The 26514-nt window shown below is 39.2% G+C and overlaps 1 protein-coding gene across 4 annotated transcripts in view; it reads left to right on the top strand.

The window, feature by feature from the left end:
• Window positions 1-10640: 10640 nt before the first annotated feature.
• Window positions 10641-26514, top strand: part of LOC115221341 (dynamin-1-like protein) — a 162579-nt gene continuing 146705 nt past the window's right edge. For 2 of the 4 annotated variants that reach the window (XM_029791517.2, XM_029791519.2), the window contains exon 1: window positions 10643-11262. In XM_029791517.2, the coding sequence (XP_029647377.1) occupies window positions 11161-11262 (102 nt within the window). In that variant the 5' untranslated portion in view covers window positions 10643-11160. Of the gene's footprint in view, window positions 11263-26514 lie in introns of all 4 variants that reach the window. The other 2 variants (XM_029791516.2, XM_029791518.2) reach the window with 2 other exon arrangements.

Below are 26514 nucleotides of genomic sequence, written 5' to 3' on the forward strand. Positions count from 1 at the left end.
AACAATTTTTCAAGCCGAATTTACAAGAAATCCAGTGAACAAAGCAAGACTGTTTTCCAAAATGGAAGCGAACACCTTTCTCCATATGACTGGCTTGAAAAATTATTAAGACACTGGGATATTTTCCTACTTTTCTTAACATGAAACCAATGGTAACTTTAATTCACAAACAAAGAAATTTTTTATATATCATCATCATCATCATCATCGTTTAGCGTCCGCTTTCCATGCTGGTATGGGTTGGACGGTGCACTGATCTGGCAATGTTTCTACGGCTGGATGCCCTTCCTAATGCCAACCACTCCATGAGTGTAGTGGGTGCTTTTTACATGCCACCGGCACAAGTGCCAGACAAGGCTGGCAAACGGCCACCAGCTGATGGTGCTTTTTACATGCCACCGGCATGGAGGCCAGGCGAGGCTGGCAACGACCACAATCGGATGATACTTTTTACGTGCCACCGACACAGAAGCCAGTCGGGGCAACACTGAAAACAGCCATGTTCGGATGGTTCTCTTATGTGCCACTGGCACTGGTATCACAGCTACAATTTCCATTGATACTGATCGATTTTGATTTTTGATTTTGATTTGATTTTCACTTGCCTCAACAGGTCTCCACAAGTAGAGTTTTGTGTCCCAAGAAGGGAAGGTATGCATAAGTGAACTGAGGCCATGGGTTATGGTCTCACTTGTCCTGCCGGGTCTTCTCACGCATACTTCCAAAGGAAGAGAAGATGGAGGAGGAACAGGAAGAAGAGGAGGAGGTCAATGAGAAAGTAGATGAGGAGGAGGTAGATGATCATGATGAGAAAGATAAGGGCGAGGAGGAGGAAGAAGATGATGGTGAGGAAGATGAGGAGGAGGAAGAGAAGGAAGAAGATGAGGTGGAGAAAGGAGCAGAAGGAGGAAGATGATGATGAAGTGGAAGAGGAAGATGAGGAGGAGGTCAAGTAGCAGCAGTAGTGCATTCCAAATGAAAACAATTATGCATACAGTGCCTCATGTTAGCAGATTGTATATATATATATATATGTATGTGTGTGTGTACAGCTGAGTGGACAAATGAAGGAAAAGGGGACTCAACACATTTATTAAGAGTTACATGTATTACTAGCAGTATCGCCCGGCGTTGCTTGGGTTTGTAAGGGAAATAACTATATAAGCATTTTTAGAGAGTTATAGCCAAAAAATAGAAAAAAAATGATGGTAAATTTTTTTTAAAATCGTTGACACATCGTAGACATTTTTAGAGAGTTACTTCCCTTATATAATAGCGAAAAAATGCATTAAAATGGAAAAAAATGATGGTAAATTTTTTTCTAAATCGTAGACTCATCGTAGACACGCGCTAATACCCAGAAGGGCTCGATATGAATCACGACTATAAGATACCCGGTTTTGGTTAAACTGCACCGCAAAATGTGGGAGTAGTTAGGAATTTAAATCGTAGGAGACATACACACAACTTGACTTTTATATATAAAGATTTAAAACAGTATGATTTGGATTCCATGCTACTTCAAGTTTTACAGGCTCCTATCGGAACCTGTTTCTTAAGGCAGGTGGAATAGCCTGATGAGACAGGCCCCTTTAGGGTCCTGTGAAACTTAAAATAGCACAGAGGCCAAATCAAACTGTTTTGAATAATATATATTTATACTTATATAAATGAAAAATGCATTAAATACTACAAAACATACATGTAGGATAGACACAAGGGCCTCAATGTTTCATCAGTTACCAACTAAAAATGTTAATACCCAGTTTCATGCCTTTAATGATAATGACTGGGAACTTCATATATCAGCTGCACCTACAAGATTTGTGTAGAATTAGGGCTCAAGCAAACATATATCATCATCATTATCGTTTAGCATCCGCTTTCCATGCTGGCATGGGTTGGACAGTTTGACTGAGGACTGGTGAGTCAGATGGCTGCACCAGGCTCCGATCTGATCTGGCAGAGTTTCTACGGTTAGATGCTCTTCCTAATGCCAACCACTCCGAGAGTGTAGAGGGTGCTTTTACATGCCACCGGCACGAGGACCAGTCAGGCGGTACTGGTGACAGCCATGCCCAAATGGTGTTTTTTATCCGCCACTTGCACAGGAGCTAGTCCTGCGGCACTAGCAACAACCTCACGCTCGAATGTTTTTTTTCACATGCCAGTAAGGCGACGCTGGTAATGATCATGCTTGAATGGTGCTTTTTATGTGTCAATGGTACTGGAGCCAGTCAGCGGCCCTGGCAACGATCATGCTCAGATGGTTTTCTTAACGTTCCACTGGCATGGGTGCCAGTCATGCAGTGCTGTTATCAGCCACGTCAGTGAATTCGATCTTGATTCCCTGTGCCGGTGGAACGTAAAAAGTACCATCTGAACATTGCCGATGCCAGCGCCGCCTAGACTGGCTTCTGTGCCAGTGGCACGTAAAAAGCACCATCCGAATCGTGGCTGTTGCCAGCTCCGCCTTGACTGGCTTCCGTGCCGGTGGCATGTAAAATGCACCAATCCATTCGTGGCCGTTGCCAGCCTCGCCTGGCACCTGTGCCAGTGGCACACAAAAAGCACCTACTACACTCACGGAGTGGTTGGCGTTAGGAAGGGCACCGAGCTGTAGAAACACTGCCAGATCTGACTGGAGCCTGGTGCAGCCTTCTGGCTTCCCAGATCCCTGGTCGGACTGTCCAACCCATGCTAGCATGGAGAACGGACATTAAACAATGATGATGATATATATATACTTAATCATATTGAAGGGAATCAAAACAAAAAAATCAAAACAAATCAAAATAGATGAACATCAATGGAATTTGTATCTTTGTGGTACCAGTGCCGGTGGCACACAAGAAAACCATCCGAACGTGGCCGTAGCCAGTACCGCATCGACTGGCCTCCGTGCTGTGGGCACGTAACAAACACCATCCGATCATGGCCGTTCGCCAGCCTCATCTGGCACCTGTGTCGGTGGCACGTAAAAACACCATCCGAGCGTGGCCGTCTGCCAGCCTCGTCTGGCACCTGTGTCGGTGGCACATAAAAAACACCATCCGAGCGTGGCCGTTCGCCAGCCTCGTCTGGCATCTGTGTCGGTGGCACATAAAATCACCCACAACACTCTCGGAGTGGTTGGCGTTAGGAAGGGCATCCAGCTGTAACCCATGCTAGCATGGAAAGCGGACGTTAAATGATGATGATGATGATGATGATGAAGGGAAATGGAAATTAATAGAAATTTTCACTTCCATTGGCCTAGTGTGTAAAAATTTAGTCCAAAGACTATGTATTACTCATAAAATACAGTGAACATTTAAACACATAAGGAATACACTTGTGGGATTCAACCTGCTAGAAAGAACAGCTAGGTTCTATAACCACAAAATTAGGGATAAAATCCGACAGGAACGAAATGAAAAAATAAAAACTTTTACCATCTAGTTTCCTGGACCAATTGGTTTCTGATTTTAGTTTAGCAAATAAATAACATTTGCTAGGTGAAATCATTTCCCTTCAATATGATTAAGTATTGTAAGTTTTTGGATAATTTTCGGATTTTAAAAGTTGGCATTTTTTTATTGCCGACGAGGGGTTGCATCAAACTCACAGCCTTACAATCGTAAGCCAAATATCTCTAACCATTAAGCCATGTGCTTTAACACAGTGTACGTGTATAAGAGTGTAACAGCAGGCTAACGTATGATTATCAGTCTGACATCTATACACGTAAAAGCTTGAGTCTGTACATGTACATAGAAAAGTGTGTATAAGTGTGAAAGAAGAGTGAGAATGTAGATACAAGTATATGTCTATATTTATGTGTATGAAAAATTTGTGAAAAGGTGTGTAGAATTGTTCTGAAGAGTAATTAGGTGAGTGGATATTGGTGTGTATACGACCCTTGCAGAGGTCCAAAGTTGACATCAATCAGCCTGAACAATCACAGAATTCTAGGAAGACCAAGAAACATTATCAGTAATTTCTCTGGCTACCTTGAAAAAACATGTCTATTTTGATGGTATTCTGTACATGTATGTGTCTGAGTTTGTATATGTATGTAGGAAAAGGTGTGTGTAGCTGTGTTGAAGGTAGAGTGATGAGGATGAGTAAATTATATTTAAAAAATGGGTGTGTGAGATAAACGTAGAAAGATAAGAAATATAGATTGGTATGTTATAGGGAAATATATGTAACAGAGTGCGTGTATGTGTGTACGTATTTGTAACTGTTCATTTGTGTGTCTCAATGGAAGAATGTACAGATATGTATCTAGAAAAAAAAAAAAATTACAAACATATGTATGTATGTGTATTCGTTTGTGTGAGTGAGTGTTTATGTGTAAATGTTAAAATATTGAGATAGATAATATAGATATCTGAATGTTAGCAAGATAAGTTATTTTAGGTACAAAGTTGTGACTCAGAAGGGTTGCCTTCAGAATTGTAATCTGTAATCTTGTCCTTCAAACTTTTTTTAAGTTAATATGTAGCTTTGTACTATTTCCAACTACCTGGAAATAAAATAAGTATTTTGAAATCATAAATGTGATTTTTGATTACGGTTAAATTAAGTACATCAGCCAGTAGGTTAACCTTCCTCTGTTCAGGAGTTTGCTTGCCAAGACTCCCTAGTCCTTTTACTTGTTGCTCCTATTTCTATCATCACTGGCATCATTTTGGGGTAATACATGATGGGATCCCAATCTCTTTCATGATGACTGGCCAATGTTGCCTTTGCTGATTTGACTCACACTGTCATACCTTCTAGTCCATTGATCTTACTGCTGCAAATAACGTAGAGTCATCAATATTCAAGTCCAGCTTAGTTTCATTATGTATGACAAAAGACAAAAAGAAGCAGGTTAAATACTGAAACTTGTGGGGCAGATACGAGTGGATGACAAATCAGTCATTGACTTGAAAAAGGAGGTTTTGAATTGTTTTGGAAATAAGCTGTAGGTAAAGCACATGCAAAATAAGAGACATAGTGGAGTGGCAAGTTCCTAAACACAGGTGGCTAGTTTATTAAGAATTAAGCGATAATAATGGTTTGAAATTGTGGTAAAAAGCCCGCCATTTTGGGGGAAGGGGTAAGTTGATTAAACTGACCTTAGTGCTCAACTGGTACTTATTTTATCGGCCCTGAAAGGATGAAAGGCAAAATCGACCTCAGTGGAATTTGAACTTAGAACATAAAGACAGATAAGATGCACTGCTAATGATTCTGCCAGCTGGTCCTTTGCCAGTTTCAAAGCCAGCAATCTAGAAGGTAGGGGACAAGTCAATCATATTAACCCCAGTACTTAACTGGTACTTTATTATATCAACCCCAATAAAAAATTCTAGAAATTTTTTAAAAAAGAAAGGTTGTCATCTTTTTTAAAAATTGCCTTTTTTTTTTCTTGAATTCTAGGACTCACCAGGGCTGGTTACCTGGTTTCCATGCTTATAAGTAACCAGGTCACAACTCTCACCCTGAATGGGATGTTGGTCTGTTGCAAGGTTCAAGGCTAGTAATTCTGAGGGTAAGGAACAAGTTGAGTATGTCAGTCCCAGTACTTGACTGGTACTCTGTTTGACTGACTCTGAAGGGATGAAAGGCAAAGTTCAGCTTGACAGGATTTGAACTCAGAATGTTAAGAGTCACTATGTATTTTGTCCAAAGAGCTAATGATTCTGCCAGCTTGTTGCCTATTCTGAATCAATGTTGCTTTTTTATTGATCCTGAAGTGAGGGAAGGTAAAGTTGATCTTGGTGGGATTTGAACTCAGAATGTAAAGAGCTTGTGGTGACACCACTTTGGAAGTCTTCAGCGCGCATGCGCAGAGTTGGATTTCTTCCAGTAGGCCGCCGGAAGTTCCCTCATGCGCATGCACAGAGAACTACTAACAGCAAGATTTCCCGCTGTATTGAGCTCTTTCAAAGCTGCAGCCGAATTGAACAGATGCGTCCTCATAGCTCTCCCAAGCAAGCCAACACATGGTGAAGCTACTCTATGCTGGAACAAGACAGCATTTGGCTCACACAATATAACTACTGTGACTAGCTCCATGGCCCCTGGCTACCGGTTCACCTTGAAGGAAATATATGTATATATATTATTGCGAATCCAGAAAAATATTATTTATGCTGTTGAAGATATTCGAAGTCTTGGTTTTCCATCAACAAATAATTTAATGTAACGGGATGAGACCTGCACCCCTCAAGTGTTCCAGACCTTTCATCCTTGTTACAAGCTAGAAAAAATGCCACTAAGCATTTTGCCTGAAGTACTAAATGATTTTGCCATTTTGCTGTCTATTCAGAATCAGTGCTGCTTTTTTTATTGACCCTGAAAGAATGAAAAGCAAATTTGAATTCAGTCGAAGAGATTTGTGTGAAAGAGCATAGAGATTTAACCTTAGGATGCAGAGGTTTGAATTAATGGAGATGACAAGTGAGCCCAGCCCACTTATGAATGCCTTTCCTCCCTTGGACACAAAGACCTGTTGAGGCAAGCGAAGTCGATATAGAACCTCATCCGATGACAGGCACCCATGCCAACCCCCTCTGCTTGTGAAGACATGTTGGGGCAAGCGAAATCAAAATCGAAACCGAATTGAACCAGCCAGGATCCCTGGTCTGGTGGTACGTAAAAAGCACTATCCGACTCGTGGCCGATGCCAGCGCCGCTCCGACTGGCTTCCGTGCCGGTGGCACGTAAAATACTCCAATCCGACCGTACGACAGGCACCCATGCCAACCCCCTTTGCTTGTGAAGACATGTTGGGGTAAGCGAAATTGAAATCGAATTGAACCAGCCAGGATCCCTGGTCTGGTGGTACGTAAAAAGCACTATCCGACTCGTGGCCGATGCCAGCACCGCCTCGACTGGCTTCCGTGCCGGTGGCACATAAAATACACCAATCCGACCGTGGCCATTGCCAGCCTCACCTGGCACCTGTGCAGGTGGCACGTAAAAAGGACCCACTACACTCACGGAGTGGTTGGCGTTAGGAAGGGCATCCAGCTGTAGAAACATTGCCAGATTAGACTGGAGCCTGGTGCAGCCTTCTGGCTTCCCAGATCCCCGGTCGAACCGTCCAACCCATGCTAGCATGGAGAACGGACGTTAAACGATGATGATGATGAAATTTGAACTCAAGTGTATATGAATTGCTTGTAATTCAAATTTTGGCACAAGGCCAGCAAGTTTGGAGGAGGGGATAAGTAAATTACATTGACCCCAGTACTCAACTGGTACTTATTTTATTGACCTTAAAAGGATGAAAGGTAAAGTCAATCTTGGTGGAATTTGACCTCAGAACGTAAATCTCTGCATCCTAATGTAGAAGGATTTAGCAACAATGGAGTTGAGAGGGCTAATGAATACTGATCATAAACAGCCAAATGAGAGAAAAGAAACCCTGCTCTGTGTGGAATTACATGGTCAGTTCTGCCATGAAACTAACAACTTAAAAAAGACTAGGAAGCATCAGGAAGGGGGCTCAGAAAGAGTCACCTTAAAAAGAACACTGAAAGCCTAATCATCACTGCCTAGGACCAGGCATTGAATGCCAACTCAGTGAAAAGGGATGTATATCACACAAGTACAATGAACCTCTGCAAAATATATGGGAAGAAGATTGAAAGTGACTCACATTGTTAGTGCTTATGAAAGTCTTGCACAGAAAGAGTTCAAGCACAGACATGACAAGGTAGCCAAAAACCTTCACTGGGTACTATGCCAGAAGTTTGAATATTAAGTAACAAGTGCTTGGTACCAACATACAATGGGAAAGGTAATGGACAAAAACAAGAAGGCAAAGATCCTCTGGGACTTTGACTTCCAGACAAGGTGTTAGAACACTGAAGGCCGGATACAGTAACCTTTAAGAAGCACAAACAAGAGTACCTAATAATCGATGTGGTAGTGTCAGGAGAAAGCGAAGGCGCATGGCTCAGTGGTTAGAGCATCGAGCTTACGATTGTGAGCTTGAATCCTGGACCGTGCTGCGTGTTGTGTTCTTGAGCAAGAAACTTTATTTTACGTTGCTCCAGTTAACTCAGCTGTAGAAATGAGTTGCGACATCACAGGTGCCAAGCTGTATCGGCCTTTGCCTTTCCCTTGGATAACATCAGTGGTGTGGAGAGGGAAGGTCGGTATGCATGAGCGACTGCTGGTCTTCCATAAGCCTTGCCCGGACTTGTGCCTGGGAGGGTAACTTTCTAGGTGTAATCCCATGGTCTGTGTCATGACCGAAGGGGGTCTCAGTGTCAGGAGTTCAATATATTATCATGAAAGAAAGAGAAAAGGCTGACAAATATGGAGATCTGAAAATTGAAATTGCCAAGATGTGGCAGCTGCAAGAGTCAAACATAAAGGTTGTTCCTGTTGTTATCAGAGCATTGGGTTCAATATGACCCAACCTGAAGAAACATCTGGACACTATAGCAATACCCTACAATCTTGGCGCATTGCAAAAATTGGCTTTACTTAGAACTACATGCATACTCTGTGAAGTACAGACTGTCTGTGGTGCTTGTTGTGACTTGACAGACAGTACAAACCCCCAGTACACACAATATCTCCAATCTACAACATCACAATATTGGATACTGTGCAATGTCTTCAATAATAATAATCCTTTCTACAATAGGTACAAGGTCTGAAATTTTTTGGGAGAGGGCTAGTCAATTACATTGACCTCGCCGCTCAACTGATACTTATCTTATTTCTTTATTGCCCACAAGGGGCTAAACATAGACAAACAAGGACAGACAAAAGGATTAAGTTGATTACATTGACCCCAGTGCGTAACTGGTACTTTATTTATCGACCCCGAAAGGATGAAAGGCAAAGTCGACCTCGGCAGAATTTGAACTCAGAATGCAGTGGCAGACAAAATACCTATTTCTTTACTACCCACAAGGGGCTACACACAGAAGGGACAAACAAATTAAGTCAATTATATCAACCCCAGTGCGTAACTGGTACTTATTTAATCGACCCCGAAAGGATGAAAGGCAAAGTCGACCATGGCGGAATTTGAACTCAGAACATAATGGCAGACGAAATACAGCTACACATTTCGCCTGGCATGCTAACGTTTCTGCCAGCTCGCCGCCTTTCTCTCTTTACAGGCTTTGTCTGAACTTGTATATATTTCTTTACTGCCCACAAGGGGCTAAACATAGAGGGGATAAACAAGGACAGACAAAGGGATTAAGTTGATTACATCGACCCCACTGCGAAACTAGTATTTTATTTACCAACCCCGAAAGGATGAAAGGCAAAGTTGACCTCGGCGGAATTTGAACTCACAACGTAACGGCAGACGAAATACCGCTAAGCATTTCGCCCGGTGTGCTAACGTTTCTGCCAGCTCATGTTATTGACCCTGAAAGGACGAAAGGCAAAGTTGACCTCAGTGAAATTTGAACTCAGAACATAAAGACGTATGAAATGCCGCTAAGCATTTTGCCCAGCAAACAATTCTGCCAGCTTGCTGCCTTAATAATATAATAATGCACATACTATCTATTGAGGTAAACTTTGCCTTTCATCCTTTCGGGGTCAATAAAATAACTACCAGTTGAGTACTGGGGTCGATGTAATCGACATATCCCCTCCCCAAATTGCTGGCCTTGTGTCAAAATTTAAAACTAATGATAATAATAATACATACACGCACATACATAATAGACAGATATTTCTATTACTTTTAAATCGGTTACATTTTCTGTATTATGTATTTCCAGAAGACGTGTTGTATATGAAATCATTAAATTATCAAAATTTTCAAGTCAACATTTAACATCCTAGGAAAAAAAAATAATGAAGTGAAAGTTTAGAAAAATAAACACTATTTTCCATCTTATAAAGATAAATCTATTTATCAAAAATTATGCGGCAAAAGAGACTGATAGAATAAGTACTTGGCTTACAAAGAATAAGTCCTGGGGTCGATTTGCTTGACTAAAGGCGGTGCCCCAGCATAGCCGTAGTCAAATGACTGAAACAAGTAAAAGAGTATGATATGGCTGGAAAATGAAAATAATTCTTTCTTCTAGAAGCACAGGGCCTGAATATTTGGTGAAGAGGTGTGTGTGTGTGTGGGGGGCTAATGGATTACATGAATCCCACTACTCAACTGGTACTTCATTTATCGACCCCGATAAGATGAAAAGCGAAGTCGACCTCGACAGTATTTGAGCTCAGAACGTAGCGCCGGAAGAAATTCCGCTAAGCATTTTGTCCGGCATGCAAGGATTCTGCCTGCTTGTCACCTTAATAATCCTTTCTACTATAGATACAATGCCAGAAATTTTGTGGGGGAAGAGGCTAGTCGATTACATCGAGCGCAGTACCCGACTGGTTCTCTCTCATTCTATCGAACCCGACCCGAAAGGATGGAAAAGCAAAGTCGACGACGGCGGAATTTGAACTCAGAACGTAAAGAACCGAAAGAAATGCAAACTGAACATTTTGATTAAAAAAATAAGGTCAACTTCATTAGCAGCAAGGTAAAGAACGACAGGGGGAAAAAAGGAAAATAAAGTCGATATCTCAAAAACATGCTGGGTAATTTGCGACGAGGTCAGCAAATGACCCGGAAGTAGAAATCTGACTGACGTTTTATACAACATTCCTCCTCCCTCCTCCTCCGACATTGTATGTCTTTTACTAATATATTATTATTCCTCGATCCCTCCTCTCTGCCTGTTTATATTTTCCTCCTCTTCCCGCTCCACTTTCGGTTCTGTTGAGGGAAAACGCTTCTATTACCATTGAGACAGTAAGAGGTTTCTTTTTTTAAATGAAACCATATTAACCTGGAGATAAGCGATAACCAACTGTGGAATCTCTCTCTCATTCCTTCGGTCTCTTTCTCAAACATTCTCATCGATGCTGTTCAATTATTTGTAAATTATTTCCTCATTACTCATTTCTTTTCGACCCTATTCTCTCTCATTTTTTTGGTTTTCAACATTCTTCTTTATGTAACGCACACCAAACTCTCTTCTACCAAAGCCATGGTTTGTATATATAACGACAGTGATGTCTAAGTAGTAAAAAAAAAAGTAAGCTTTGAAGCTTTTTTTTTTTTTCAACCCATATTTATTGAGAGAAATCCTTCCCCCGACTCTTCGACTGCTCGAGCAGTATCAGTTGTTAGCTATGGAGCATCTGATCCCGGTCATTAACAAATTACAGGATGTCTTCAATACAGTCGGTTCGGAAACCATTCAACTTCCACAGATCGTGGTGATCGGAAGTCAGGTAAATAAATGTCTTTTCTTTAAATAAACACCTCTGCTATTAATTATATGCATTACTAAGTTTAATCAGCGAGTATATATATATTTATGTTTGCGAGTATACATTTCATGCTACTCCTCTGACCGTACTAAGTTTACTTCAATCTGACCTGTTTGATTATTTAAATTGAAACTATAGCTATTCCAGTTCTTATTTTTATATTTCTGTATCTATTTTTAAAAGATATTTAAAAACAGCTTGATAGGAAATTTGTCGTGTATTTAATTAAACATACCTTATAGTCTTACAGCAAAATCGTTAGTAATACTATTGCTATTTCAATCACTCTCTCGCACACGGTTGTGTATATTTCACTGTTTTGTGTCGTCAGAAAATAACGACTTGCTGCTTCTCCTAATATCTTGTCACATTTTCTGTATCGATATGCTTGAGAAAAATATCGAATCGTTTTATATTTAGCTACTATATTGCTCGATCTATTCCGCTTTCTCTGCACTTATGTCACTGACCTTCAAGAAGAACATTCAGTTGGTGACTCCTTTTTGCTTTTCAAGCGCAACACACATCGCATCTTGAAAATTTATACCAGTGAAATATCGATAAGCTTCTTTATTGCTATTTTTCTGAGAAATCTCGAATATTTTATTATCATTTCAGAGTTTCTAATAACTGTAATAGAGCAAGTGCGAACTGTTCGACATCATTAGTGGCCGGCTCTACACCATATTTCATATTAAGAAAAAATTAACAGGGACTTGCATATAGATTAATTAATACAAGCCTTGTACGTCTTCTGTAGGATATTTATATATTGACTAACTTTATATTAAATCTATTATCATATTTCTGTACATTGGCTTCTGTTCTGCATTTATTGCAAGCTTAACGGGGACAAGAAAGACCTTGATTGATTTCCCTCCTATTTTTTCCTTTTTCTGTTGATAGTAAAAAGCAGATGATTAGGGGCTGTTCACTACAAATTTTTTCAATTGTGAAATTAAAAAATAGAAAGGAAAGCAATTTAAGCACATTGCATTTCTGATAATGAATGAATAGACAATTTTCCGAACTGTTGAATACGTTTTCCTCTGAATGAATTGTCACATGATGTAATAACACTACATACTGTTATCGGGGAACCCAGTTGAAGTAATATATATATATATATATATATTTTACCTAGCTGGATGGATCGTCTTTAATTTGAGTATAAGGACCTGATACTTCAACTGCAACCATTGAGACATTTCGTTTCACTTCACGCCATTGTGAAAGAAATGTCTTAGTGTCACGGCATCCCTTTCTTCTTAATATATATCTATATATCTACATATACGTGAGACTTTATGCCTATCTGAGAAATCAATTTAATATACCACCATAGATGTCTTTGGAAACCACACATATCTACACATATATACACATTCCCCTCTTCCACACCAGATACTGTTGCCTTACATATATTATTCTTAACACTCCCACCATTTGCATCTCCGTCAGTATTTGTGCATCTGCAGTTCTACGTGCACCCGCTTCGGTCGATGGTAGTCAGGGCGATAGATTTATATCTGCAAATAAATGGCAGTCAACCTTGCGAACAGTAGTATCGTTTTTCTTTTTCATCTCGAGTATTTTTGGAGGACAGACAACCCGCTATCTTCCTCATTTCAACTGTGAGCTAGTAGCTTTATTCTCCGTGTTAATTATCAGGTTTTCTAGACGATCGTTTACATTCATGGAGGAAATGTTTTCTACAGCTTGCTCATGTTCACCGCGTGTCCTTCACTAAAATAGTGATAATAATGGACTTGCTCCAGGCCTTACATTAAAGCACTGCCAAGGTTAAAGTGGATGTGTATAATAAATATCTTTTTTTCGGTCAACAATTATCATTAGCGCACACACATAAAGCATTAATTAAAATATTGCTAGCTATTAGTATACCGCAGTGTTTTTCTGTATGGGCGGGGTTCAACACTTTTTTTTTCTCTTTAAAAAATGTTTTGTAACCAGTACCTGCCATAATATGTCTGTTATTTCTTAAACTAAGTCTGAATCAGCTGTCATTGTTTGAAAAAAATGCAACTGAAAGTAAATTAAAGAATGACCTAGCAGTTTCCCCAATATGTTATTATTCGAGAATTGTTGTCGATGTTTCGTTCGTGGCCGTCGTCTAAGCAGCACTCGAGTCTGCTGCAATGTCAGTTTCAATTCCTGGCTATCGTCGTATCATCATTCCATTTCGTTGATGTTAATATCTCTGAGAAATGCACGAACTCAACATAATCAATTTCCTTTTAAAAAAGTAAATGTCTTCTGTCTAAGAAATCAATAGAAGTTGAATGATTTATTAAACCCTCTTGTCAAATACCGAGTAAGTCCTTTTGCATAGTGCGTGCGCGCAAGTGTGCACGTACTTGAAGTTGCTCTACGTCGATTTCTCCGTTCCGATTACCCAGCTGATTTAGTGTATGTGTATATATATTTTGTGTGTATATATATTTGTGTGTATATATATTTTGTGCATATATATATTTTGTGTATGTGTGTATTTATATATATATATATATATATATAAATATATACACACACACACATACACAAAATATATATACGCACAAAATATATATGCACACAAATATATGAGTTTGATTTGAGAACATAATCTTTTTGTGGAGGATGGCGATTTGACGTCTATATCTAGCATGTTGACTGTCCACTTTTCGTGTTCACTCCTTAATTGGTATATATAAATATTTTAATCTTCGGATTCTTTTTAATATGCTAGACCACTGGTTTTAATTGACTAATATCAATTTCTACCCTTAATTAATTATATATATATATATATATATATATAAATAATGTATATATAATTGTTCTGCTGACAGAGTCGTAAGGGCGTTGGATAAATTGCTTTATGGTATTCATTTCCGACATTCTTCCTGCCCTCTGAACTCGAATTCTCTTGAAATCAATTTCGCCTTTCATCTCTTCGGGGGGTCGATAAATTAAGTACTGGTGGCGATTCTTCTCTTTTCCTCCTGGAAGAAATCGACCGTGATCGGACCTGGATGGCGATGGGTTCCACCTGATCTAAAATTACCCAAGACACATCGTATGTCACGAAGGCACTCCTACAAAACCCATCAAAGTGAAGTTCGACCCTCGGCGAGATTTGAACTCAAAGCGCAAAGGGAAGCTACTAAAATACTGCAAGGCATTTTGTCTGGAACTCTACAGATTCTAAAATAATATCAGTGTTTTTTTTTTTGTTTTTTTTTTGTAAACCAATTTTACAGGAGTATTTATCAATCTTAGGGTGTTGGACAGCAAAGTTACATCTGGTAGAATTCGAAGTCAGATCATAGAGACCCAAAGCTAGACCAAGTAAATACTGGTAGATGTTTTAGCCCAGTGTTCTGGTCCTATCACTATTCCATCCACTGCCTAATCAGTCATTAATAATGTCTTGGAGGAAAGCTTAAAGCTTTTTGGTTGTTTATGTTTTTTTGGGGGGGTTAATTTTTATACTATAGTCGAGGCCAGTTGGTTATTGCTACTGTGGTTGTACTTTCTCGTGCATTCTACCTGACCATTTGGACTTTACTATGCAGTCTACCTGTAACCATAACTCTTAACTCTTATCCTAAACCCTAGCTCTGGTCTCTATTCTAACCCTAATCCAGATCAGGTCATTTCACAGCATAGACTGTGGATATTGCAGTAGGCCACATGCTAAAGCAGCACCCCTGTTTAGTTTTGAGTTGATCCTGTGCAAATCTAAGACTTTTCACTCCTGACTAATCCATTCTATTTCTTGTCTCCCAGATTACCTCAAGTAGTGTATCCTTTTTTCTTTAATGGGTACCCCAGATTACTTTAAACAATGTGTCCATTATTTTTAAGAGTACAGTTTTCAGGAGGTTTGTGTGCTATTTCTAGCAGTTAAGCAACTACATAGAAGTTGGCTTGGCTTGAATTGTTTGTGATTTATAGCATGTAAATGCCAAACAAAGCGTAAACATTTCTCTAATTACAATATTTATTAACATTTCTTAGTGATCCATACAGAGTGTAACTCTTTTGATGCCAACCAACTAGAAACTACCCTTGGTTCTATGATGCAAATTCCCTGTTTTAAAGTGACCTAAATTAAAACCTTCCACACAAAATTTCATGTTAATTTTACTCTTTTACTTGTTTCAGTCATTTGACTGTGGCCATGCTGGAGCACTGCCTTTAGTCGAGCAAATCGACCCCGGGACTTATTCTTTGTAAGCCCAGTACTTATTCTATCGGTCTCTTGTGCCGAACCGCTAAGTAACGGGGACGTAAGCATACCGGCATCGGTTGTCAAGCAATGCTAGGGGGACAAACACAGACACACACACACACATATATAAATGTATACATATATACGACAGGCTTCTTTCAGTTTCTGTCTACCAAATCCACTCACAAGGCATTGGTCGGCCCGGGGCTATAGCAGAAGACACTTGCCCAAGATGCCATGCAGTGGGACTGAACCCGGAACCATGTGGTTGGTTAGCAAGCTACTTACCACACAGCCACTCCAGCTTGATAATGACATCGTTTTAATAAACTGAACCGAAGACATTGCTGTTCCAACAGAAATATAGTAATGAAAGGGTTTAGAAGAAAATGAAATAACTGATACTGACTGAATGAAATTCCTTTATTCTGAAGTAAAATTCATTAGATTTTTTTCCTGTAAAATTTTACTGGAAAACATGTAATTTTCTTTTTCTTCTTTTTTTTTTTTTTGGAAAATAAATTTTCTTTTTTGTAATTTTTTTGAAAACATTTTAGAGGTCAGTGTTGGGTTATGTCAGTAAAGCATGAGTAATTCAAATCGGTTTGAGGCAATTTCATGTTGCTTTCACTAACACCTCTCTCTGACAGACAATAGAAATTTGTCATTCACAGTGGAATTTCTGCTGATAATTATGATAGGACTTCTTAATTCGTAATGTCTCTTGGTAGTAAGAAAAAAAAAATCTTTTGACAAACTGGAAAAAGGTAAATTTTGATGAGGGTACACAGTTGGCTGAATACATATACAGGTATGGCAGTGTAGTTATAAAGTTCTCTTTATAACCACAAGGTTTCAGGTTCAATTAATGCCTTTGACCACAGTACTTGACTGGAGTGGTAAGTAGCTTGCTTACCAACCACATGGTTCTGGGTTCAGTCCCACTGTGTAGCACCTTATGCAAGTGTCTTCTACTATAGCCTCGGGCCAACCAAAGCCTTGTGAGTGAATCTGGTAGATGGAAACTAAAAGTAGCCTGTCGTATATATTTATATGTATGTATATATATATATATATATATATATATATATATATATATATATATATATATATATTTTCCCATGCCGGTGGCACGTAAAAAGCACCATCCGTTCGTGGCCGTTGCCACTCCGTCTGGCACCTGTGCGGGTGGCACGTAAAAAGCACCCACTACACTCGCGGAGTGGTTGGCGTTAGGAAGGGCATCCAGCCGTAGAAACACTGCCTGATGCAGCCTTCTGGCTTCACAGACCCCAGTTGAACCGTCCAACCCATGCTAGCATGGAAAACGGACGCTAAATGATGATGATGATATATATGTGTTTGTGTGTCTGTGTTTGTCCCCCCAACATTGCTCGACAACCGATGCTGGCATGTTTACATCCCCATAACTTAGTGGTTTGACAAAAGAGACCAATAGAATAAGTACTAGGCTTACAAAGAATAAGTCCTGGGGTCGATTTGCTCGACTAAAGGCAGTGCTCCAGCATGGCTGCAGTCAAATGACTGAAACAAGTAAAAGAACCCTGGAGGAATGAAAGGCAAAGTTGAATTTGGCGGGATTTAAACTAGGGTTTCCGATTTAGATATGAAACCAGCAATTTTGTTTTTAGGGTTGCATTGACACTAGTATTTGACTAGTACTTTATTGCCCCCGAGTGATTGAAGGCACTGTTGACCTTGGTAGGATTTGAACTCAAAATGTAAAGATCCAGAACAAATACCACAAAGCATTTTCAGCTCTCTAAAGATTCTTCCAGCTTGCCAATAATAATAAGTTCCTTATATTAGTAGCGGTCAAAAGTTTTTTTCAGAACTGTTTGGTCAAATTAATCTTGCTATTTTGATGGTACTTATTTTATTGATCTAGGAAGAATTTGAACTCAGCCATAGTTCAAAGGTAATTGCTTGATTTGTCACAGAGTATGCAAAAAAAAAATTCAATGTAACATATAAAAAAAAATCATTGCAAGCATTGTTTTTTTTTTATGCTAGTATAGGTTGGCAATCTCTCATCCCACTTCAATTCTTCTTACCTACACTGTCTCCTCCTTTTTGCCGAGGGTTTTACATCTGGATATTCTTCCTAACATAAACAACATTGCAGATTAACCCTTTGGTGTTCAGATTACCTGTTAAATGTAATACTTTTTCACTCAAATTGTTTTGAATTAATCATGCATTATGTTATAGCTTTGAGGTTTCAATGACGTGATTGTTTATATTTAGAATGACATTGTAGTTTAGGTGTGAGAGGCTAGATATGGCCAGTTTGAATATAAAACATGTAGAATATTCGGGCCGGATATGGCTGGTTTAAACACTAAAGGGTTAAGCTGGGTGCATTTTATTTTCTTTGGGGACCATTGACACTTGGAGTTCTCTAAGAATTCTAAAGAGTCCCATCTACTCCTGCCTTGTTGCCATTTGTTCCTGTTGTAAATAAATATTACCCCAGTGTTGAGATAGCAGATTATCAGCCTTTAATATGGAGATATGTTAAGCTTCATTTTTTAATCTTTTGTATACTTTGTAAGATTACAGTTATGTAGTTCCAGTCAGTGCCGCCGAAGCAGACATTGCAGAAACCTCCTGCACCAGTTTGCAATCCTTCGCACATTCATGCAACCTACTTGCACTGCCAACCAAAACTCCCTCAGAGCATGCCCTGTCGTCTTAAAAAGGAACAAATGTTATTTTGTAGAAGTCACTCCTGAAACAACATCATAATATCTTCATAAACTGTGGGAGTTCATAGAACCAGTATTTAGTTTGTATTTCCGTATTGTTAACCCTTTAGCATTCATATTACTCTGTTAAATGTAATGTATATTTATTCACATCATCGTTTAACGTCCGCTTTCCATGCTAGCATGGGTTGGACAGTTCAACTGGGGTCTGGGAAGCCAGAAGGCTGCACCAGGCCCAGTCTGATCTGGCAGTGTTTCTACAGCTGGATGCCCTTCCTAACACCAACCACTCCGTGAGTGTAGTGGGTGCTTTTTACGTGCCACCCGCATGGAGGCCAGACGAGGCTGGCAACGGCCACAATCGGATGGCGCTTTTTACGTGCCACCGGCACGGAGGCCAGTCAGGGCAGTGCTGGCAACGGCCACATTCGGATGGTTCTCGAGGCTGGCAATGGCCACGATCGGATTGTGCTGTAGCTTTAAGATTTTGATGTGATTGTTTATTTTTAGAATCACATTGTAGGATAGGTGTGATAAGCTGGATCTGACCAGTCTGAACATAAAATAAATTGAATATTTAGGCCAGTTATGGCTAGTTTAACTGGTAAAGGGTTAAATGGATGAATCAAATACCTCCTTGATAGTGCATTAGTCTGTTGTAGGTGAGTCTTTTCAGAAGGCCTGGTGCATGTTCTTTAGCCTAGCTATGAGGTAGTAGGCCGAAAACCTTGTCCATTAGACTAATTTTCCTTATCCTTGCTGTCCACCTCACAACTGAGCTTTTGCTTTTTTTCCCTAGGGTAACTTGTATGATAGCAACGCTCATTTACAACTGGGTGCACGCACACACACACACACACAAACACACACACACATTTACATACATGATGGGCTTCTTCCGGTTTCTGTCAATCAAATCCTCTCACAGGTCTTCAGTGGACTTGGGGCTATAGATGAAGGCACTTACCTGAGACCACATGGTTAGGAAGCAAACTTCTTAACCACACAGCCACACCTGTACCTCTTTTCTGTATTCTTCATTCCTATTTGTTACTTCGATGTGCCTTTCAGGTAACTTATTTCGAGTCTATTATTTTTGTTATTCCCCTTTGAAATCTAGAATTGTTGTTTGTAAAACTGGTACAAATTTTGAAAGCCTGAAAATAGTGTTTGCATAATTTGTAGAAAACATTTGACAGGACTTGTTATTCTTTTACATCTTTCACTTGTTTCAGTCATTTGACAGCAGCCATGCTGGAGCACCGCCTTTAGTTGAAGAAATCGACCCCAGGATTTATTCTTTGTAAGCCTAGTACTTACTCTATCAGTCTCTTTTGCCGAACCACTAAGTTACGGGGATGTAAACTCACCAAGCAATGGTGGGGGAACAAACACAGATACACAAACATGTATACGACAGGCTCCTTTCAGTTTCTCGTTTCTTTATTGCCCACAAGGGGCTAAACATAGAGGGGACAAACAAGGACAGACAAAGGGATTAAGTTGATTACATTGACCCCAGTGCGTAACTGGTACTTTATTTATCGACCCTGAAAGGATCAAAAGCAAAGTCGACCTCGGCAGAATTTGAACTCAGAATGTAACGCCTTCTTTCAGTTTTTGTCTACCAAATCCACTTACAAGGCTTTGGTTGGCACGAGGCTATAGTAGAAGACACTTGCCCAAGGTGCCATGCAGTGGGACAGAACCATGTGGTTGAGAAGCAAGGTTCTTACCACACAGCTATGCCTAACTTTTGTTCTATGACTTGTAGCTTTTGTTAATATTACAATGAAAGTAATATAATTCTTTTATCTTCTTTCAGTCATTAGACTGTGGCCATGCTGGGGCACTGCCTTGAAGAATTGTAGTCTAATGTATCAACCCCAGTACTTATCTTCTTTTTAAGCCTGGTACCTATTGTATCAGTCTCTTTTGCTGAACTGCTAAGTTACAGGGACATAAACACACCAACACTGGTTGTCAAGCAGTGTTGGGGGACAAACATGGACATAAAAATACATATACACATATGTATGTACACATGACAGTCTTGCTTGACTTTCCATCTACCAAATTCACTCACAGGACTTTGGTTGGCCCAAGGCTATAGTAAAAGTCACTTGCCCAACCCAGAACCATGTGGTTTGGAAGCAAACTTAAGGTTCTAGTATCTTCTACTGCCCCAGGCTGATCAATGCCTTGTGACTGAATTTGGTTGGCAGAAACTGCGTATGTCTTTGTGTTTGTTCTCCATTGCCACTGCTTGACAACCAGTGTTTGTTTACATCCCTGAGACCTAGCTGTTCAGCTAAAGAGACCAATAGAATAAGTGCCAGGACCAATTTGTACAACTGAAGGCAGTGCCCTAGCATGGCCACAGTACAATGATTAAAATAAGTAAAAGACAAAAAGATAGTGTAATCACGAATTATATTATTATTCAATATGTTCTTTTTCTTTTCAAGCCAGTGGGTTGTGATCAGGAGAAATTTGACTGCTATTTCTAGAAGTTGAGTGGTCACTTAGGACAGGAATCCGTACCATTTTATACTTCATGTGCCAATTTTTCATGCTTGAGATCAGATACATCATATGCCAATTATTTACAATTGAGATCAGATATGCCTTACAAGTCTTACAATTCCAGGCAATTCTTGTATAAGATATAACCCTTTTTACTATAGGCACAAGGCCTGAAATTTGGCAGGAGGGGACTAGCCAATTACACTGACCCCAATATTTTACCGGTACTTAATTTATCGACCCTGAAAGGATATAAGACAAAGTCAACCTTGGCAGAATTTGAACTCAGAATATAGTGACGGACGAAATACCTCTAAGCATTTTGTCCAGTGCGCTAAGGATTCTGCCAGCTTGCCGCCTTTCTTGTATAAAATATGATATTAATGCTTTTACCATTTTTTTTTCTTTTTACATGTAATTTATTTAATATAACAAACATAAACGACTCAGAGACTTTTGAGTCTGTTTTGATCTCCCCAAGCTTATAATGTTTATAAGTGGCTGTGTGGTTAAGCTTGCTTCCCAACTATGTGGACTTAGGTCTAGTCCCGCTCTGCAGCACCTTGAGCAAGTGTTTTCTACTTTAGCCCTGGGCCAACCAAAACCTTGTGAGTGGATTTGCTAGATGGAAACAGGAAGCTTGTCATATTTCATCATCATTTAATATTTGTTTTCCATGCTGGCATGTGTTGGATAGATGTGTGTGGGTGTATATATATATATAGGACATAGTAAGTATGTCTACCTGCTTGAAATAGCAGTCAAAACTGTTATTAAATCGCCAAAAATACACTGATGATAACTACAGAAATCAAATGAAGGCAAAATCAGGTTAAGACAAATCTACTAACATACATCACAATAGTTACATTGGATAATAATAGAATTAATGACACCTTCACAAATTAATTTTTCGTACATATATATATATATATATATATATATATATATATTTGTGTTTGTTCCACATCACTGCTTGACAACCGTTCTGAGTTTGTTTAAGTCCCTCGTAACTTAGGAGTGTGGCAAAAGAGATCAATGGAATAACTACCAGGCTTTAAAAAACATGAGTACTGGTGTTGATTTGTTCGACTAAACCCTTTAAGGCGGTACTCCAGCATGGCCACTGCCTGGCTAATGACTGAAACGAGTACAAGGTAAAGTAAATCAGTTCCCGAGTGCAGTAAAGAATCGGTCAATTGTAAGCCCTCTCTTTGTTTTTTCTATATCGATTTGTTTATGTTGCTCCAACATGGCCTCTGTTCAATAACTGAAACCAGTACAAGATATGTTTGTTGTTTTCAAACAATGGATGTTGTAACTTTGGACAAATTTTCTTGGTTCTAAAAAATGTTGACAGGGTAATAATAATCAATGATTGTTAGACATTAATCATATCAACAACATACAGAATTGGGGAAAGCTCATCCAATTTCATTTTCAATGAATTTTGTTTCCTAGTCAGTAACTTCTGTTTTGTAATGTTACTAAGCATTTTCATATTTTCTTTTGTATTATTCACTAAAACTGGTTTATGTCAGTATGCAATCTTCTTGTTTAGTAAAAAAATCGTGAAAGCGGCTTTGAATATTTTCTGAAACCATAATAGTAAAATGTAATAATAGTAAAGTCAAGTCATGCAGACAACTTTCAATAGACATGCAATAACCTGATTTTTTTCAGCATTTCCCTTTTTGTTTTTTCACTTCACTGGCATTTCTGTTGTAGCTTTTCTGTCGTCTTTTAACATAAGTTGTTTCAGAAATGACTTTGGCAATATATTTGGTAAAGGAGATTTAGCTGCCATTTCTAGCATGTTGCATAACTATGTAGAGGCAGCCTTGTCAGTTTATCTTTATCTCTTTATCTTTTACTTTGGAGGATTTAATCGAATAAATCAACCCTGGTATTTATTCTATCAGTATTTTTTGCTGAACTACTAAGTTACAGGAGGCATAAATGAACCCAAATCATTCAAACAGCTTTTAATAGACTTGCAATAACCTGATTTTCTTTTTCCAGCATTTTTGAAATAAATTGTTATTAATCTCAGCTCAGTTACTCCGCTTTTTCAAAACTTGTTCAAGTCCATACTGAAAGATGATGAACAGTTTTAACCCTTGGGCATTTAAACCAACCATATCAAGCTCAAGATGTTCTACCTGTTTAATGCTCAAACCGGCCAGATCTAACCTTTCACACCTCCCCAACAATGTCATTCAAAACATAAACAATCACATCATTGAAATCTCAAAGCAACAAGATAATACATGACTAACTCAAAACAATGAATAAATAAGCTTCATATTTGAGAATAATCTGTTTGTTGAAGGGTTAATGTCGTAGTAAATCTATTGATGTGATTTACTAACTTTGGGAACAATTTTTTTTCTTGTCCTGCAATTTCAAATTTAGATTGCTGCTTATCACCATCGTTTTAATATCCACTTTTCAATGCTTGTATGGGTTGGATAGAGTTTTATTCAGGCAGATTTTCTACGTTTGGACATACCTTCCTGTCGTCAACCCTCAGCTGTTTTTAAGCAAGGTAATATTTCCCAATGGCCACACCATGTTTACACAAAATATTGAGGATGAATGACATTGCTTATATAACTGACACTCATTCACAATCATCACTCAATACCAAGATAAAGACACACACACACACTCTTAGACTAGTAAAGAATAATCAACCATTCTAACTAATTAATGAGGTCAGCGGGACAAAATGCTTCACAGAATCCAGAGAATATTTTGCAATGAGCAAAGAGCCTTTCCTCAAATATCCCGATATTGCTTGTCTTCTTCCCGACTCCACTTGGGCCACCTCCCATCGCAATCATGTTTTCCTGGAACACTCTGCACTACATCTTCCTTGGTCTTCCTCTCAGCCCTCCTTCTCCTTCTGGCAGTTTCTCCATCACAGTGGTAATATGTGTCTCTCGTAGTAATCAAAGCACATGGCCTGTACACCATATCTACCACTTAGTCACCATGTCCTGTTGACTTTTCATGCTAGCTCTCCTCATTACCTCTTTGTTTCTCACTTTGTCCCCATAAGAGATGCCCAGAATTGAACAAAGGCAGTGTTGATGGAACAAGTCTAGCACATACACCTAATGGGCTTCTTTCAATTTCCATCTAACAAATCCACTGGGGCCCTAGTAGAAGACACTTGCACAAGGTGCTACATAGTGAGACCAAGCCCCAAACCATGCGGTTTGGAAGCAAACTTCTCAAGCACATAGCTACATCTACAGTTATATCAAATGAAAAAAACTGTAAACCAAGTAGCCACTGTTACCAAATAAAAGGGTTTTGTCTTCAAGCAGTTCACTTTTCTCTAATAGAAAATTATGAACAATATTTTTCAGTTTTCAAAAGCTACTCAGAATTTGTGCTAGAAGGCTAGCACCCCTCACTACAGAAGACAGGATCACCATACTCCAGATCTAACCTTTTGCAATATTCTCTGCATTCTGTGAAGCATTTTGTTCCATTGATCTCATTGATTAGTCAGAATTAATGATTATTCCTTGCTGACTACCTCTGACCATGAAAAGGTCATTTGTTAATATGGTGCATTGATTAAGAAATTATGGCTTCTAAGAACACATAACATTCTAATAACAAACCAACAGGATTGATTTAAGAGTTCTGTAAACAGTTTCAAATTCAGATGATTGATAGACTCATTTAGTTGTACAATTGTTTTTACTGCTCTGTATCTAACATTTCTCTTTTTTTTTCACTTCACTGGTGTTTCTGTTGTAGTTTTTCCATTGTCTTTTAACATATGTTGTTTCAGAAATGACTTTGGCAACATATTTGGTGGAGGAGATTTAGCTACTATTTCTATTGTGTTACGTAACTATGTAGAGGTACCCTTGTCGATTTATCTTTATCTCTTAATTATTTCAGTCATTGAACTGTGGCCATGCTGGGGCACCAATTTGAAGGATTTAATTGAACAAATCAACCCTAGTATTTACTCTCTCAGTATTTTTTGCTGAACTACTAAGTTACAGGGGTCATAAATAAACCAAAACTGGTTGTCAAGTAGGAAGTGGGGACAAACATAGACATGCACACACATGCACACACACGCATGTACAGACATGCATGCGCACACATACACATGCATGCATACACACACATATGCACACACATGATGGGTTTCCATTAAATTTCCATCTACTAAATTCATTTACAAGGTATTGGTCAGCCTGGGGCTATAGAAGACACTTGCCCAAAGTGCCATGCAGTGGGACTGAACCAGAAACCATGTGGTTGCAAAGTAAGTGTCTTAACCACACAGCCATGTCTGTATCTGGTCATCCATGCCTGTGAAACTTTCTTTGCTTCAAAGGTTCCTACAAGATCTGTTCAAGCAGAGCTAGCTTAACCTTGAGCTTCATTTAATTGATTTAACATCACTACCTGGCACTTCATTGCCATCTACTTGTAGAGTCTCCTTTATTGCAAGAATTCTCCTGGTGCTTGGTAGATCCGTACTTTGGATCTACCAGGAGAATTCATCTACGAAGCAATTGCCCCAGCTCCCCTTCAGGATTGGCGAATGCGATGTGGTGGACAGCGAAAAACCTGGTTGATGATAGTCAAGGCTGATCTGGAACCCAACCTAGGCCCCCATATCTACGGCGTTTGCTGCTGGAATAAGGAGTGGTTGGAGATCACGCGGTTGTTAGCCTCAAATCGCCAGGCCTGGTCGGCATTTGTGAGAGATGCAGCATTGAGGATGAATGAAGCCAGCTCAACCCACCCCGGGTGAATGCTGTCTCAAGACAAGAAGAAGACTTTATAGCAAGCATCCAGACCAGTTCTTCTATCTCTTCCTCCCTTTTACCCAGCAGCCTGTACAAAAGCTCACAGGAACTTCCCCTCTTCCCCTGACTAAAGCTCATAAAAACAAACAAAAAAAAGAAACAATTTCATTCATTATTAGGTTTTTGTGTTAGTGTTTTGTACTGCAGATGATTCAATCATTGTTGTTTAATTTTCGGTGTTAACACATGACACTTAATCTTGTCACAATGTATTTCTCTGAAAATTAGTACACACTTACTTCATGTAAGCAGAAAGGTCATTCAACTGTAAAATTGCAGGTGTAAATGACTGTATATAACCCATATAAGTATATTTCACATAATGCATTGCCCACATCATGTCCTTTGAAATGATATTATATCCTAAACAGTCATATGTGTAGCTGTGCAGTGAAGACGCTTGCTTCCCAATCATATGGTTTTGAGTTCAGTCCCACTGCGTGGTACCTTGGGCAAGTGTCTTCTGTTGTAGCCCCAGGCCAACCAAAGCCTTGTAAGTGGACTTGTTATTCTTTTACTTGACACCATATGATTATTACAGATGAGTATCATCATTATCATACAAGTGAAGTTGTTCATTTCCTGTCTCCTGCGAAGATCATGAAGCTAAGGGAAAATATTACCTTGCTTGAAAACAGGTGAGAGTTGGAGACAGGAAAGGTCTGTAGAAAAAATCTGCCTCAACAAAATCTGTCCGACTCATGCAAGTGTGGAGAAGTGGATGTTAAATGTTGATGACAATGAGAAAAGTGATAGTAAACCAGGTTGTGATAAAAACCCTGATCATCATCATCAACATTTAACATTTGTTTTCCATGCTGGCATGGGTTGGACAGCTTGGCAGGAACTCGCAAGGTCAGAGGTTGCACCA

The sequence above is a fragment of the Octopus sinensis genome, linkage group LG18 (genome assembly GCF_006345805.1).
Source record: "Octopus sinensis linkage group LG18, ASM634580v1, whole genome shotgun sequence".
NCBI lineage: Eukaryota > Metazoa > Mollusca > Cephalopoda > Octopoda > Octopodidae > Octopus > Octopus sinensis.